Here is a 17,439-nt window from a genome sequence, read left to right on the forward strand (position 1 = left end):
GGGTGGCTTCTAAGCCAACTTACAGTAAGGATGAGGTGGTCAGCACAGTCATCTGACGGGACTGTGCCAGAGTGGCAAGAGAACACAGCACACCAAGTTTCTGGGCAGTTTGTGGCAGTGTGGACTGATGTGGACCAACTAAGCAGGTAGAGTGGCCCCTGGCGGCTGAACTTTGAGCTCCCACTTGACCTTGCAAAGGACACTAAGTGAGCATACAAAGGGGTACCCCCCCCAAAAAAAACTTGGAATTTTTCCCCAAAGCTGTTTTGTTTTGCTTTTTAAACAAAAAACCCTTATCACCTTCAAAGCAGTCTCCATTACACTTACATTAGTCAAATCTGCGATTCCATTCTGGAAACAGTTTTCAAACTCTTCTGTTTGGATGGGTGAGAGCACCTCGTTTTTTTCACCTCTTCTGTCGTTAAAACGCTATCCTTTTATGTCCCTCTTCATTCGCAGAAACAAAAAGTACCATGGAGCAAGGTCAGGTAAGGTCTGTGGGGCAAGAGAGGCATGCTGTGTTTTGCTAAAAACTGACGTACTGAGATGGCTGCAGGAGCAGGTGTACTGTCATGGTGGCAAATTCAGTCCCGTCTGCCACAAGTCAGGCCTTTTTTGCACAGTTAACACAATCTTTTGAAAACCTCTAAATAGAAAGTTTGATTAGCAGCCTGACCTGGTGGAATGAGCTCCAAATGCACGATGCGTCAACATTTTCATCCATTTGGGAAGCTGATGGATATCCAGAATGGGGTTTGTCATCAGTTGACATTTCACCATTTTTCAAACAAGAAAACTGCTTGCACACTTGGAGTTTGTCCCATAGCTATGTTCAACATCACAACAGTTTCTGTAGTTTGTATCCCGAGCAGGAAACAAAATTTCACAGCTGCACGTTATTCTTCAATCGGCCATCACAAAAATTAAGGTTTGAGCGAAACTGCTTTCATGAAAAAAATTCACTGTGACCAGACAGAACCTTCCCAGGTGACTCCACTGGGTGCAGTAACTCAGAGTGAGTTGCTTGAGGCTTGCCTAGTAGGAAAAATGCATACAACTACTGTGAAAGCTCCTCTCTGCCCAGCACAATCCAACTTTGGGGGTACCCCCTTGTAGCATCCTGTCCTGCTGCAGGAGTCAGAATGTGGCTGGCATTACAAACTCAAGATACAACACTTAAAAAAAAATCTTTATTTTTCTAATACAAATACAAAAACTGTAGCAAAAACTGAACAAAATACAAGTCCAGTCCGCAGCTGAGGTGGCTAACACTGGACACATGTCCCTTGAAGCAGCTTGTGGGCAGCAGTGAGGGGTTAGGCTGAACCTTAGCCCATGGCCACCTTGAGAGATGCCACTGAGTGCCCGGTGGCACCAGGGTCCGCAAAGTCCACTGGCATGAAGGAACCTGAGCCAGAAATGCATGGGGGCCGGGCACCTTGCTGGAGTAAGCGGGGCCATTACGTGGTCTTCCGGAAGCCTTTCAGAATGGGGTAGATGTTCTCAAATGCCTCGTAGATCTCTGCTCTCACCTTAGCACCTGGAGACAAGAGGAGAGGAGACGGTGTGAACGTGTACTTCCTAGCACGGTGAAACAGGCAGTATAGAGCAGATGTCCATCTGCTGTTGGGTGAACAACCCAGGCCTGAAGATGACCTGGGAAACCCTCAACCAGGCCTGTTCTAACTTCAGGTGTTTGGCACCTGCCTGCCCCCTGCACTGCTCAGCCTCCACCCAACTCTCGACAACAGTGCTGGGGTGCCCACCACCCAGTTTGAGGACCACCAGGGCAGCAGCTGCCTCCCTTCTGGGTGCAAGGGCACCCTACTCCCAACCCCACTCCATGGGTTCGTTTCTCTCTCTGCAGAGTGAGGGTGGGAGCACCAAGGAAATCCTGGCGGTTCAGACACTGCCTGTCACAACTTGCCTGTTAACACGACTTTTCCAGAAACGAAAATGAGAAGGACAATCCTGGGCTTGATCATTCGGTAAATTAAACCTGGGAACAACTCTGGCTCATAGCTGCAAAGAAACAGAAGAGCAGTTTGGGGTTAAAGGCAGTCCTTGCTGGAGCGTTCCCTTCTTCATTTCTGTAGAATCCACATCAAGGTTCCTCAGATCTGAGATGGGCAGCCTGCCTGCTTTTGCTCCCACACCCCTCCAACAAGATGCCCCCAGCCAGCAATGGAGGGAACTAGCCACAGGGAAATACAGCCGTTGGCTTGCACATGAGGCCCCACCAAATCTGACCCAAGTGCTCTCTTGGCGGTCAGTCGGTGTGGCTGTGTCTGTCTGCGTCTGCCAAGGGCAGTTCAGGACATCTCAGACCACCTGACATCTGGTGGTGGCCACAGGGGCCAGCAATAACAGCAGGAAAGATAGAAAACACGGAGTGTGTTCCCTGTGCTGGGAGGAAGTCAGGGAAAGTGCAGAGGTGGGAGCTTCCACTCTGTCACTAAGCATGAAACCAGTGGGAGATAGCAGCAGCAGATTCCTCCCAGTGAGTGTGTGTGTCTGTATGTTGGGAGGAGGGGGCTGGCGAGGGACTAGAGGAACCAGCTGTGGCTGCCGCTGCCCACCTGGCATGTGTCCTCACCTGCTGAACTGCTGGTGGGTGAGCACAAGTCCCTCCAGGCGGATGGGGAACTTCACATCACAGCTGCCTACCATATTCTGGATCTTGAAGTCCAAGAACTTGGCTGGGAAGCCCAGTTTCTGCACTACCCGGGCATACTTTCTTGCCGCTAGCCTGGACTGCTCTTCACTGGGAGGAAAGAAACTTGAATTTAGAATAACTTAAAAGTTCAAATGAAGAAAATTAAGAACTGCAAGCTGGCCACTCCAACAGGCTAGAAGGTGGATAGGCATGATCAAAGCCATCTGGTGAGGCTCCGTGATGGTCTCCACTCCCCACTGGTGGTCAGCACACCACACATAGCTTGTTTGGCCTTAGAACTGAACACCCGCATGACTTAACCCAATGTCTACCAAACATGATGACCCTTCTGGGGACAGTGTAGGTCAAGCCTACATGATGACATCAATACCCATGACCACCAGTCAGTTCTGGTGGTATCCTGGAGACCCCCAGGGCTCTGATGTACTATGTCTCCTGGTCCAAGCAGGAGTGAGCCTGTGTTTTCCCATCAAATGGTTAACTCCACCTCATGCAGAGTAGGACCCAGAGAGGTAAACAGGCAAGCAGTGCACCTGGCCCAACTCTGAGGGCGGGTCAGCTTTTGTCACAGGGGGCAGCAGCTTGTCTGCTGGGGCCCCGGCACCCACCTCTTGGCACCGGTACACACCATCTTCCCGGAGCTGAAGATGAGCGCTGTGGTCCGGGGCTCTCTTATCCTCATGATGACAGCAGCAAATCGCTGCAACCACCAAAGGACAGGGTTAGTGAGGGAGACAGAGGGGGCTGAGAAGTAGCAGTGGCTGGTGGCCAGGTTCCCCAGGGCTCGCATGCCTCACAGAGGCAAGCAGGCACTCAGGGCTGCCATGCAACCTGCTGCTTCCTGAGCTGTGAGATAAGTGGTTTAAAAAAGAGCTTATTTTCTGAGTGTGAACTTCTGTGCTGTAACCCTTTCCTGCCTCTGGAGGGCGTCAGCAGAGCCCGCTGCTGCTTGTTCTGAAGACGCCAGGCAAGTACTCAGCCTGCAGCAAAGCACTCCGCATGGGTTTGTTTAGTTCCTTTTGTATTAAACCTGTCGGCACTCCAAGAAACTTTCTTGCTAAAAATTAAACCTCAAGGAGAATTACTGACCTCAGTTATTAAGTTACCTAAAACCTGACAAATCATTGGAAGGGTCATTAGAGAATCCCTGATCAAGAAGAATATCTGACACATTAACAACTTTAAGACTCGGTGTGGCTTTTCTCTATCACCACAGAGAAATACAAATAAAAGACTAGTTTATGGAGCATTTCCTGAACTCCCTCAGCTGCTGGCTTTACTGGCTGTGAGACTGAGTCTTCCTTGCTCCCAGCGAAGGAGAGGAAACCTCTTGACATAGCCTCCCTCGTCCTCTAACCCCCACTACTCCTCTGCTGCGGTCCAGACCCTTCCCACCCGCCTTCACCAGACTTCAGCTCTCACCTTAGGGTTATACTCAGCATTTCGGGCACGAAGGGCAATGGTCTTTAGGTCAAGTTTACAGCCCAGGTTCACTGTGGAGACAATGTTTCTGCAAAAAAAAAAAAAAAAGTTTTTAAAGCATGATCAGGGAAATTATTAAGCTTCCCAGCATGCCTGTGTGGTCAATGTCCCCAAGGCATTTCACTCAGACCACCTCACTCACTGTTCGCATCAACTGCAACAAGGTGACTATTCCTGCTCCCACCTTAGATGGAGAGGCTGAGGCAGGACCCAGGCCACTAACCAAACCCCTTCATCACTGCGTTATTACGCACCCCCCCCACCTACCGCCAGCCTTCCACTCTTCTCCAGGGACCACTGAGTCACATCTGACTCAATGGCACCTGACAGCAAAGGCAGCTGTCACCACTGGTTACCTGGACCATCACTCCTTTTTCTTAGGTTCCTATGCCACGGCATGACTGCTAGACAAGGAATCAGCTGTGAGAAGCACTTCACTGGATTCGCTCCCTGCCCCCATGCCGGCCTCCCAGGGGCTGGCTAACAGCTGGCATCCTCTGTGGGTCATTAGGACCTCACCTCAGTCAAACCCATTGGTTTTTCTGACCCGTTTCCTTCCAAGAATTCTGTGTCCACTGCATCAAGTACACCTTGGGAACCCGCTCAGTCTCTGCGAAGCCCCTTCCTAGTGCATCTAGGAGTCCTCAGACATGCCAACTGCCGGGTTCTTGCAGCAGACGTCTCTGCCCTACTGTGAGGCAGGCTTGAGACCACTCTGAAGGTCTCTCTCACGGAAGCCTCCCTCCTCCAGATGCCCATTGCTTATCTACCTGCTCTGCTTTTGAGTTTTCTGACCCTCCTAGCAAAGAGGCTTTCACAATCTGTGTGTCTGCGGCAGGACCCAGGCCCATTGGGCTAGGAGGGGCATCCCACTTGCTTTTCCAACCCTAACCATCCGAGTTTCCACGGGACGGGGATATTCCCATAGAAGTGGGGCTGCTGCCTCATTCACATGCAGAATAGCTCACTTCCTGCCTCCTCTGTTCCAAACAGGACACACTGCCCTCCAGTCGAGAAATGCACTCAGGACAAGGACCCTACCCTCTCAGGCCAAAACTAACCACAACAGCGGGGCTGTCAAAGGAAGGCCCAGACTGGCATCTGGCCATGGCCCTTACTACCAAGCAGGAGCACAGGCCTCAGGACCCTGAGGACACAACTGCAGGTCTCAGTGATGGTGAGGGTGTTACTCAGATTCACCCAAAGATGGCCTTCAAGCTCATCCACCTGTCACACACATGGGCCACACCTCAAACATGCTGGCCTGTGAGAACGGGTCGTCAGCAATACTCACTGTAGTTGGGGCACAATCCCAGAGCTCTCCGAGGCCGGTGTGGCAGGAGTAATGGGGGTCATAGGTGTCATGGGGGATGGGTACACAGGGGTGGTGCCCGGCAGAGGTGCAGTTGTGAGAGTCTGTGAGTGAAAGAGCTGCGGTGTCTGGCCTGTGGCCCCAGGGGGGGCCTGCTGGGATGTGGACTGCTGGGCTGCCGCCGCCGCCGCTGCTGCTGCCGCCGCCGCTGCTGCTGCCTGTTGCTGCTGCTGCTGCCGCTGCTCTTCCAAGATGGACAGGCTGTTGGTGCTCTGGATGGGCTGTGGCGTCAGGCCAGTGCCGTATGGCATCATGGGGCTGAAGACTGGGAGCCCAGGGGTCATGGCGCCCTACACAGAGTAGAGAAGAGGGGTGAGGTTTGCCCAATGGAATCCTCAGGTGCGAGTGAACAGGCTGTTAGCTGAGGGAGGATGCGGAGGTGCCTACCTCACCGCTGCCCTCTCCCTGCCTGTCTCTGCTGTGGTACCTGTGGGGAGGCCAGCCCCTGGGCATAGGGCGGGAGGCTGTTGTTCTGATCCATGGTGCTTGATCTCCACGACAGATGAGTCCTGGCACTCAGTCTGCAGCCCGGAGCATCACAGCAGACTTTGGAGAAACGGCCTCCACCCTCTGAGTTAGCTTCTTGCACAGCGAGACGGTGACACTGCTCAGAGAAAGGGGCAATACTAAAGAGTAAGAACATGGGCAGGCTCAGTCCTATAAGCCAGGCTTGCAAACAGCAAGGGCAGAAAAGCCAATAAAAAAAGGACATTCACAAACGCATTTCTCCTGGCCTTATAACCCTGGAGGCTGAAGGTGCCAACTAAATGCAAAACTACACACGACGGGGGCTTTAATAGCAACCTTTCTAAGCTTATTACAAGTTTAATATTTCCAAAATGAAGATGTCATAATGACCATTAACAATGGTGGGGACGAATTTCTATGCAAGGTCTAATACTGGTTCAGAAGCATGACTAAGCATGACACGTACACACAGCGCTGTAAAGCCAACCTCAGGACGATTTTCTATCTTCCACAAAGTCTTGAGGGTAAAGTTCAATAAACACTGTACAGCATAACACACATTTTGGTATAATTGTGATTGAGCTCTTGAGCCATTAATAAAAAGCTGTGATGCGCTGTATGGATAAAAAGATAGGCTGGAACTGCAGGAAGGTTGTGAGGGTAGAAAGAAAGTGCATGATGTTTCAATTCCATTTCCACTCACTTTCTGAAGCCCCTTCATACAAAACACCCAAAAGCCCAAGGCCCTGGAATCGATCCTGACACATAATAGCCCAATCGGGCAGATTACAACTGTCCTTTGGGTTTCGTGGCTGTCCATTGTTACAGGAGCCTTTTCTTTTTCCCACAAAGTGGCCTGCAGATCTTGCGACTAGCAGCCCAACATGTAAACACACACACACACACACACACACACACCCTCTGTAGGCTCACAGCAACGTCACCCAGAACCACCTGCACTCTGAGAGAGTGAGCATCACTGAGTGAAAGACCCCAACAATCCCTTTAAGAGGACATAAAGACCCCATAACCCGCATGCTCTCACTGAAGAAAACAAGCAAACTTCCATAAACGTAGAGTCTTCTTGACAGGAGCCCTATGACAACACTCCTCACCAACCATCTAGCTTTGACACATCAAACGCATTTCCCACAAAGCCGTTACCGGGCTCTGAGCTACAGCAGATCTGCTCGTAAGGGGGAAGCGGGCGGTTCCGTTTAAGGCAGGGTTTGACCAAGCTCCCAAACCCAGTGGGGCAGAGGGGAGTCCAACTCCGAGCCACCCTAACGGTCGGGCGGTACTGCCGCCCAGGCTTGGCGAGGCTGTACGTCTGTATGGGCACTTCGGATGAGTTCCAACCGCCGATTTTGTGGTCAGCACCCAGAACTCAACCCGATGTGTCGCCAGGGCTCCTCGGATGAAAACAGCTCAAGAACAGGCCTATCTCGACGGAGACTCCCAGACTTAAGTCTCAAGAAGCAACCAGAGGGCCGCACCCCGAAACGCCGCGCGGACCTAACTGCTGCGCCGAGAGCGCTGAAAGCTCCGCACGCCACGGCCTGGGGGACGAAAGCCGAGGGGCGGCGGCCCAAGCGCGTCCTGGACGTCGGCTCCGAGCGACGGTGGAACGGCCGGTACAACCGTCCAACAGAAGCCCGGGTCCGCGAGCCTTCGCTCCCCTCGGCGCCCGGGTTCCCACGGCGGAAAGCCGCCTTCGGCCTCGCCAGCTCGGGCGGCGGGAGCGGGGAGGGACCCGGGACTGCGCCGTCCGCGCCCGGCCCGACATCGCCCGCGCCGCCCCGCGTGCAGGAGAGGAGGGCAGGCGCGGTGCGAGTTTACCTGGAGCTGCTGCAGAGGCGACCGGTGGCGGCCGACTCAGCTCCGACGCCGGCGGCCCAGGCGCCCGCCACGGCGACCCTGCCCGATCCCACCGAACGCCGCGCACGTCGATGAGGTCACGTCCGCCAGCCGCAAGCTCGGCTTCGGCCAACGTCTCTCCGGGACGGTGGGGATGGGAAAGCGCGGGTGTGACGTCACTTCCTGTGTTCTCTGTTGGGGGCGTGGAGGAGCTTCTGGGGCGGGGCCTCTTTTCCCGAGCGTTTCCCGATTGGTCGTTGCTAGATGTGGGACGGCCAGTGATTTTTAAACGAGAATTTTTTTCCTTTCCCAAGTTCTTTGGTTCACCGACTCTGTCCTTCTGCAAATGGGGATGTTGTGAGGCGGATGAAGTCAGGACTGCACAGTGCGTGGCCCTCGAGCGCAAGCGCTCGCTGCTGTGGCCGCGGCTCTTTCCGGGACGGGGCACTGAAAAGCGTCAACGCGCGCGTCCAGCGTGATGGTTACAGCCCTGCGTTCCCAAGGGGCAGTTCAGCCAGCTCTGTTGGATGACTAGAAGGTAGAATCGACCCTGTGGTAGTGGGCTTGCATTTTTTGTTTTTATGAATCGAAACCGGCTTGATGGAAACCAGTGTTTGTTGTTGTTAGGACCTAACAGGTGCCATCGAGTTCGTTCTAGCCCAAAGCAACTCCGTGCACAGGAGAAATAAACGCTGCCTCACCGGCACCATCCTCACAATTGTTACCATGCTTGAGCTCCTTGTTGCAGCCACCTTGCCCATCCAGCTCATCGAGGGTTTTGCTCTTTTTCACTGCCCCTCTACCTTACCAAGCATGATGTCTTCCAGGTACTGGACTCTTGACAACATAGCCAATACGTGTAAGGCGGAGTCTTGCCTCTGACGGTACTTCTTCTAAGATACATAGCTCAGTCCTTTTTAGCAGTTTATGGTACTTCTAATTATACTTCAACAACACCACAATTCAAGTTCCTCTATTCGTCTTCAGTCTTCATTATTCAATGCTCAACTTTCACATGCATATGAAGCAATGGCTCCGGAGTCAGGAACATCTACCTTAGTCTTCACATAACATCCTTGCTTTTCCATACCCTAAAGACATCCTGTGCAGCAGACTGACCCAATGCAACACTTCTTTTGAACTTATGTTGTGGATTAAAGCAAGACAGAATCTGTGACTTCAATGTTCATCCATTTATCATGCTATTACCTACTGTTACATTGGTGAGGATTTTGGTCTTCTTTGCATTGAATTGTAATCAATACTGATTGCTGCAGTCTTTGATCTTTATCAGCAAGTGCCTCAAGTCCTCCTCACTTGGCAAGCGAAGTTTTTCCATCTGCATATCTAAGGAATGTGTTTAATAAAACTTCCTCTAGCCCTAATGCATTAAACAATGGCCATCTTTACTTTCAATCCTAAATAATGTTATATTCATTATATTTCAAATTTTCTTGCTTTCTCATGGTGAAAAAAGAGACCAGGCATCAACCTTTGCTGCTGTCCACATGCTAGTCTTACAACACGATTTTAATAAAAAATGTTACTGATAGTTGGACAATTTCTTTTTAAAATCATTTTCTTAGGGGCTCAAACAACTCTTATCACAATCCATGCATGCATCAATCGTGTAAAGCACATTTGTACATTCATTGCCCTCATCATTCTCAAAACATTTGCTCTCCACTTAAGGCCCTGGCATCAGCTCCTCATTTTTCCCCTTCTTCCCCCCCCCACACACACCCTTATGAACCCTTGATAATTTATAAATTATTATTTTGTCATATCTTGCACTGTCCAACGTCCCCCTTCACCCACTTTTCTGTTGTCCATCCCCCAGGGAGGAGGTTACATGTAGATCCTTGTAATCGGTTCCCCCTTTCCACCTCACCCTCCCTCCATCCTCCTGGTATCACCACTCTCACCACTGATCCTGAAGGGATCTTCTGCCCTGGATTCCCTGTGTTTCCAGTTCCTATCTGTACCAGTGTACATCCTCTGGTCTAGCCAGATTTGTAAGGTAGAACTGGGATCATGATAGTGCAGGGGAGCGGGGGAGGAAGCATTTAGAACTAGAGGAAAGTTGTATGTTTCATCATTGCTACACCGCACCCTGACTGGCTTGTCTGTTCCCCGCAACCCTTCTGTAAGGGAATATCCAGTTGCCTACAGATGGGCTTTGGGTTGCCACTCCACACTCCCCCTCATTCACAATGATATGTTTTTTTGTTCTGATGATGCCTGATACCTGATCCCTTTGACACCTTGTGATCACACAAGCTGGTTTGCTTTCCATGTGGGCTTTGGTGCTTCTGACTAGATGGCGGTTTATTTACCTTCAAGCCTTTAAGACCCCAGCACTATATCTTTTGATAGCTGGGCACCATCAGCTTTCTTCGCCACATTTGCTTATGCACCCATTCTTCAGCGATTGTATGGGGGAGGTGATGCTTGGACAATTTCTATGATGGGCAGAGAGCGTTTAAATAAGAGTGATGATCATGTAGCCAATCTCAAAAGTCAAGATCTATGATCTTTTGTCCCTTGTTCGATCTGTTTTGGTATCTGGTTTATGTTATTCTCTAGACCTTCTGGTTTGTTGCTAGATAGCTGATGTACTGTTTCTACCTTGTAGGATGCCAGGGCTTCTTCACACAGAACTCGACATTTTTCACACTGAATCTTGTAGCTTCTTCTCATTACAACCTCTTGTTTAGAATATTATGTACAATGCAGTTATCTGTTCTCAATACAAAACTATGGTAATCAATAATAACTCCACTTCTTTCATTTGATTTTCTAAATCATCAACTACTCTATCTTCATCTAAAATGTGACAACCATATTGGGTGCTGGGCCAGTTTGATGAGAGAAACAAATCCATGGACACGCATATATGTGTGAGAGAGCTTTATATCAAGAAGTAATTATATATCAAGCAAACATGCCAACCCGGTCCAGATCAAGTCCATAAGTCTGATACTACTCCATAGATCCCTCTTCAGACTCACACAGCCACGTGCAATAAGGTAAAATGCAGGAATATCACAGGCCATTGGGTGCAATGTCTTGCAAATCCAACGGCAGTGAACACATCTCCAGGACTCTGGCTACCAGCAGCATGACTTGAAGTGGCTCATCAACAGGAAGATGAAGCAGAAAGAGAGCGAGAGAGAGAGAAAGTTCAGAAAGTTCCCAGGATTCTTCTTATGAAGAGGCCATGCCCACCAGGAGGTACCAGCAGGCTGTGACCTGATTGGCAGGCTAGACTCAACCCATATCGTCTTACAGGTGTGTTCCAGGTTGGCACAAAAACCTAACTATCACAGTTCACCCATGCCAACTTGGCACTTGTACACAATTATTTTACCATATATAATTTTTTAAAACAAGGACAATAATAAAATCACATTTGTACTAACAGAATAAAACTATAGTGCATACAACTCAAAATATGCCAGTCTCATTAAACATAATACTGTATATGCCAACAAAATAGTCTCTACTTAACAATTACAGTAATGTGAAAACCTACACCATAATCCTATCAAAATTACCCCCACATGAAAATTTGTAAGTCAGTCACTTCATAGCTAATTTCAATACTGCCCACTTGTATCGACCTAGTGCTCTGAGGAAACAAACATGCACTTTGGTATGGATAATCTTCATTCCAGTTGGAACCTTTGAGTCTGCATCCATGAGCAAAGTCAAATCAGGCCGTCCATAGAGTCAGCAGCAACATGCACCAGTTCACGGGCTCAAATATCTTCACCTGGTCATGTTTGGTTAACTCAATGTAGGCCACTGCCTCACTTAGCTGCAACGGAATGCTCATTGGCCGCCTTGCCCTTGGGCTTGGGTCCCTTTGCAAACCCACCTTGGGTTAAGTGATTGCCATAAACTCAGGTTCTGCACAACTCTTTAAACTTCAGCCTAGCCAATAGGCTCTCATCTTCTCCTCTGGTCCCTGTGAACCAAGTCCATGGGTGTCAGTGGCCAGACTCAAGCCATCTCTCTATTGCTGCATTTCTCCCCCACAAAAACTATCACGCATACACTCTTCATCATAGTCATTATATAACTGCCCTTCTTTAGCTAAATCACATTAATGTATTTCAGCCCTGATCTTGATGTAAGCTCTTTGCCTAGTGTGGTTTCACCAGCACCTGGGCTACTGGTGAGCTAGATGTTTGCCTGCAACATGGTCTTCATCTTAATCACCAATATTTTAAATAACAGCAGAGTCATCCAAACTAAACAGGTTTCAGCGAAGTTTCCAGACTAAGAACAGACAGCAGAGAAGGACTCGACTCCCCGCTTTGGAGGAAGAAAGCACTGAAAGCCTTACACAGAGTTTTGAAGCATTTCGAATACGGACAAGCCTAAACAAAGGAAGCAGAACGTTGTCCGAGATACTGCTGGCAGATGGGCTCCTCGGGTACAGGACACACAAAATGTGACTGAAGAGGAGCTGACATCTTGGAGGGAAGTCGCCTCTGGTGATGTGAGTTGGGCAAAGCCTATATGAGTAGAGCTTTTGGGATCATCGTTGGCTGATGGGTAATGGCTCAAGGTGAAGAGAAAGAGCTGCAAAAATCTTCTAATGATTGGAACTTGGACTGTGGAGTGCATGAATTTGAGAAAATTGGAAGTGGTCAAAATGAAATGAAATATGAAGAATGACATCCTAGGGCAGTGGTTCTCAACCTTCCTAATGCCGTCACCCATGTTGTGGTGACCCCCAACCATAAAATTATTTTTGTTGCTACTTCATAACTGCAAGCTTGCTACTGTTATGAATCATAATGTAAGAATCTGATATGCAGGATGCACTAGGCGACTCCTGTGAAAGGGTCATTTGACCGCAAAGAAGTCGCAACCCACAGGTTGAGAACCGCTGTCCTAGGGATCAGTGAGCTAAAATGGATTGGTACTGGCCATTTTGAATCAGAAAATCATGATTTACTATGCCATGCATAACACAATCAAGAGGAATAGGGTGGGATTTATTGTCAGAAGGGATCTTGCTAAATCCACCTTGAAGTACAAGACTATCTGTGGTTGGATTACATCTACCAGACTTGAAGGAAATCCAATCAATAGAACTGTTATTCAACTTTATGCACCAACCACAAAAGCTAGTGATGGAGGAATTGAAGAATTCTACCAAAGACTTGAGTCAGAAATGGATCAAACATACATGCAATCAAGATGCATTGATAGTTAGAATGCAAAAGTTGGAAACAAAGAGGAAGGAACAGTAATTGGAAAATATAGGCTTGGTGATAGAAATGAAGCTGGAGATCGCATGATAGAATGTTGCAAAACCAACGACTTGTTCATAGCAAATCCCTTTTTCAAGCACACCAAAGGCCACTATACAGATGGACTTCCTCAGAAGGAATCCACAGAAATCACATGGACCGCATCTATGGGAAGATATGAAGGAGAAGCTCGGGACCAGGGGCCGACTGTGGGACAGACCATCAATTGCTCATGTGTAAGTTCAGGATAAAGCTGAAGAAAGTTAAAACAAGTCCACAGGAACCAAAGTATAACCTTGAGTTTATCCCATCTGAATTCTAAGAACATCTCAAGAACAGATTTGGCGCATTGAACATTAACGACAGAAGACTCAGTGAACTGTGGGAGGACATCAAGAACATCATGAAGAAATCAAAAGGTCATCAAAAAGACAGGGAAGAAAGAAAAGATAAAAGTGAATGTCAGAAGAGACTGCAATGTGTTCTTACCTGCAGAGTAGCTAAAGGAAATGGAACAAAGGATGAAGTCAATGAACTGAATGGAAATTTTCAAAGGGCAGCTAGAGAACACAAATCCAAGTACTATAACAAAATGTACAAAGACCACCCTATTGGAAAACACTCATAAAGGTCAGTATACAGACCCGGAACTATATACCAGGTTTTCCTTTTTTCTTTCACCCTATGCTTCTCTAGGTAAGATAGACAGGACAAACAATCCCAAGGAGAAACAACTGGACTGGTGGTCCTGGGAGGACATGGGAGAGGAGGGGGATGGGAGGGAGAGCAGGGAGCCAACGAAACAGGGATAAGGGAACAACAAGAGATCTAAAATTGATGGCGAGGAGTGGGTATAATGCCTGGTGGGGGTTGATCAAGTGTAATGTATGTGAGAGGAATTACTGAGAGCCCAAATGGAAGGTGAACGCAATAGCGGGACAGGAGGAAGGTAAAAGGAAATAAAGGAAAGAAGTAGAAGGCAAAAGCTATTTATTGAGGTATAACTATAGGCATGTATATATGTGAATATATTAATTTATAATGAAAGGGCTAGAGGTCAATGTACATATATTTATGTTAAGTATTAAGATAGCAAACAGACTTTGGGCCTCTATTCAAGGCCTCTCTAAACACAAGAACACTTTGTTCTAATAAGCTAGCAAGATCCTTTCTGACAATCCATGTCCAAGTTCCAAATGAGCACAGTGACGTGCTCCAGGATTCCCATTCTTCTCAAGGTGGTTTATTATGGTCCACTCAGTCGAATGCCTTTGCATGGGCATTCAATGAAACACAAGTCAACATCTTTCTGATACTCTCTACTTTGAGCCAAGACCCCTCTGACATCAGCAATGAGATCCCTTGTTCCACATGCGCTTCTGAATCAGGCCTGAACTTATGGCAGCTCCCTGTCAGTGTGCTGTTGCAACTGTTGAATGATCTTCAGTAAAATTGTACTTGTGTGAAATATCAATGATATCGTTCCTTTATTTTGAGCATTCTGTTGGGTCACCTTTCCTTGGAATGGGCACGAATATGGATCTCTTCCAGTCAGATGACCAGGTAGCTGTCTTTCAAATTTCCCGGCACAGATGAATGCTTCCAGTCCTACATCAGCTTTCCGAAACATTTCGATGGGCGTCCATCAGTCCTTGGAGCCTTGTTTTCAGCTGATGTATTTTTGTGAAACTTCTTCCTTCAGCACCATTGGGTCTTGCTTACATGCTGCCTCCTGAAGTGACGGACTGTTGTTGCACTCTTTATCAAACACAAAGAAAGCAAGAACCATTCAAGAACTGCTTTGTAGCTCATAGGTCCCCAAATTTATTTGGCTTACAATCTCCTTTTCCGAAATAAAAAACCAAAACTTAGTGACTAAGAATTTGTATTCTAGTACATAGTCCAGGGTAAGCTATAGGTATCTGCTTTTGTAGCCCCCTTGAGTCCTCCCAGTGACCCCCAGGAACAGTATCACCCACCCTGGGAAGCACTGTTGTAAAATGCTTTATGTGATAGGGTTATATCTGCATGCCTACAAAGCCCAGTTAGTACATTTATTCAAATTTATGTGCCTGCCAGTAAAGCTAGTAATGAAGAAATTGAAGAATTCCACAAAGTTCTTCTACCTGAAATTGACCAAGCATACAATTAAAATGCATTTATAATTATTGGAGATTTGAATGCAAAGGTTGAAGACAAAGAGGAAGGGATAATGGTTGGAAAACACGGCCTTGGTGATAGAAACAATAATGGAGATAGCATAATAAAATGTTGCAAGATCAAGGACGTCTTCATTGCAAATCCTTCTTTTCAAAAATAAACACAGTGACTGACCATAAAGACCTTACCACCTGAACTACACAGGAATCAAGCGGATTACATCTGTGGGAGGCAACTATCAAGGTCAATATTAGCAATAGAAATGAAGCCAGGTGACAACTATGGAACAGACCATCAATTGCTCATATGTATAGGGGTCACTATGAATTGGCATAGACGAGATGGCAGTGGGGTTTGGTTTTTTTAGTTCAAGTTGAAGAACATTAAAACAAATGCACAGGAGCTAAAATTCAACCTGGAGTCTATCCTTCTTGAATGTCCTGAACAGCTTATAAGGACACATTTGACACCTCGGACATCAATGACAAAAACCTGAGGTGCTGTTGGAGGACATCAAGAACATCATTCATGAAGAAAGCAGAAGGCCATTAAAAATACAGGAAGAAAGAAAAGAGCAAAGTGGATGTCAGAAGACACTCTAAAGTTGACTCATACATGTAGATAAGCTAAAGCAAATGGACTGAGATAAACAGACACTTTGCTCCTTGTTCCCTAGCAGAGGATGCAGAAAAACAGCACCTGCCAAGATATCATTCCCCAGCCTCATCCTCCCCTCTCCGTGCGAATAACCTTGGTGGGCGTGTTAATGCTTTTTGTATACTCGTAAAGAATTGTAAACTGTTCTTCTGTGTAAACCTGTTCCTCGTGGCCAGCTGCATGCAGGGGAAGATCTGAGTCTGCCCCTCCTAAAGCTCTGGGCCCTGGAGCGTCTGTCCTGCAAGGAGTCTTTCCTACTCTTTTGGAGATCCCTTTGGGGCGTGTGCTTTTTCATTGCAGATGTGCTCCCTCTCGGACCCATGGGTAATGTAAGAGTTGATCTCAACATCATCCTACTTGAGCCTTGTTTTCCCCTAATGACTTCAGTGCTGCAGCGTAGACTTGTCCTTTAACACAATTGGTTCTTGATCAAATGCTACCTCCAAAAGTGCTTGAACGCCATCCTATTTTTGGTACATTTTGTCTACCTTCCATCATTCCTTGATGCTTCCTTCACTGTCCAATATCTTGCCCATCAAAGCCTTCCGTATCTCAAGTTGAGCCTTGAGCTTTTCTTTAGTTATTTCAGCTTGAGAACAATTGAGCGTGCTATATTCTTCTTTGGTTTTCTAAGTTCAACTCTCTTCACATTTCATTATCATACTTTGTCTTCTCAAGTCACCCTTTGATATCTGACACTTCTTTTCCTTCATTATTTCCTCCTTTTGTGTTAGCTGCTCTATGTTCAAGAGCTAGTTTCAAAGTCTCATTTGATGTCCACTTGGTCTTTTTTCTCTTCCCTGTCTTTCTTGACCTTTTTCTCTTTTTCATATATGGCTTTCATGTCAACCCACAACTCATCTGATCTTTCATTTTTAGTGTTCATTGTGACAAGTCTAATCTTGAGATGTATCTGAATTAAGTGAGATCTATTCAACGTCAAACTTTGGCTCTTGTGGACAGGTTTTAATTGATGATCTGTTTCACAGTCTGTTACTGGCCTTGTTATAACTGGTGACATCAAACTTCTCCACCTTCTCTTTCTACAGATGTAGTCAGTTGTGTTCCATTTGTATATATATCCACATGTATTGTAGCCACCTATGATGTTGAAAATAATGATATTTCCAATGAATAAGTTGTTGGTGTTGTAAAATTTTATTGTACAATCTTCAGCATCATTTCTAATGCCAGAGATCTGTTTTCCAACTACCAATTCTACTTTGTTTCCAACTTTCACATTCCAATAACCCGTGATTTTCAATACATATCAATTGTATGTTTGAGCGATTCAATTTCAGACAACAGAATTTGGTGGAAGTTTTCAAAGTCATCATCTGTGGCATTAGTGGTTGATGTATAAATTGAGCCAGTCATTAATAGTCTTCCTTGCAGATGTATGGATATTATCTGATCATTGGCAATGTTGTACTTCAAGATAAACCAAACCAAACTTAGTGCCATAGTCAATGATGACTCACAGCAACCCACTAAGGGTT

At 47.1% G+C, this 17,439-nt stretch overlaps 1 protein-coding gene and 1 pseudogene across 1 annotated transcript; both read right to left on the bottom strand.

The window, feature by feature from the left end:
* Positions 1-1,172: 1,172 nt before the first annotated feature.
* TBP (TATA-box binding protein) lies at positions 1,173-7,991 on the bottom strand. The gene is made up of 8 exons (XM_075554232.1): positions 7,839-7,991; positions 5,959-6,135; positions 5,454-5,821; positions 4,100-4,187; positions 3,286-3,377; positions 2,597-2,764; positions 1,928-2,022; positions 1,173-1,540 (listed from the first exon to the last, which is right to left on the bottom strand). The coding sequence occupies exons 2-8, from the start codon at positions 6,010-6,012 to the stop codon at positions 1,461-1,463; spliced, it is 945 nt and encodes a 314-aa protein (XP_075410347.1). The 5' UTR covers positions 6,013-6,135; positions 7,839-7,991; the 3' UTR covers positions 1,173-1,460.
* Positions 7,992-10,376: 2,385 nt separating this feature from the next.
* Positions 10,377-12,062, bottom strand: LOC142452608 (adenylate kinase isoenzyme 6-like; annotated as a pseudogene).
* Between the last annotated feature and the right edge of the window lie 5,377 nt (positions 12,063-17,439).

Source organism: Tenrec ecaudatus, chromosome 7 (assembly GCF_050624435.1).
Source record: "Tenrec ecaudatus isolate mTenEca1 chromosome 7, mTenEca1.hap1, whole genome shotgun sequence".
NCBI classification, from domain to species: domain Eukaryota; kingdom Metazoa; phylum Chordata; class Mammalia; order Afrosoricida; family Tenrecidae; genus Tenrec; species Tenrec ecaudatus.

What these genes read in the sequence shown, in the direction of transcription:
- TBP (XM_075554232.1), bottom strand. Translation starts at nt 6,012, where the DNA reads ATGGATCAGAACAACAGCCTCCCGCCCTATGCCCAGGGGCTGGCCTCC. An exon ending in AGGGGCTGGCCTCCCCACAG is followed by an intron (nt 5,822 to 5,958) that starts GTACCACAGCAG and finishes TACTCTGTGTAG; the next exon opens with GGCGCCATGACCCCTGGGCT. An exon ending in GGGATTGTGCCCCAACTACA is followed by an intron (nt 4,188 to 5,453) that starts GTGAGTATTGCT and finishes TTTTTTTTGCAG; the next exon opens with AAACATTGTCTCCACAGTGA.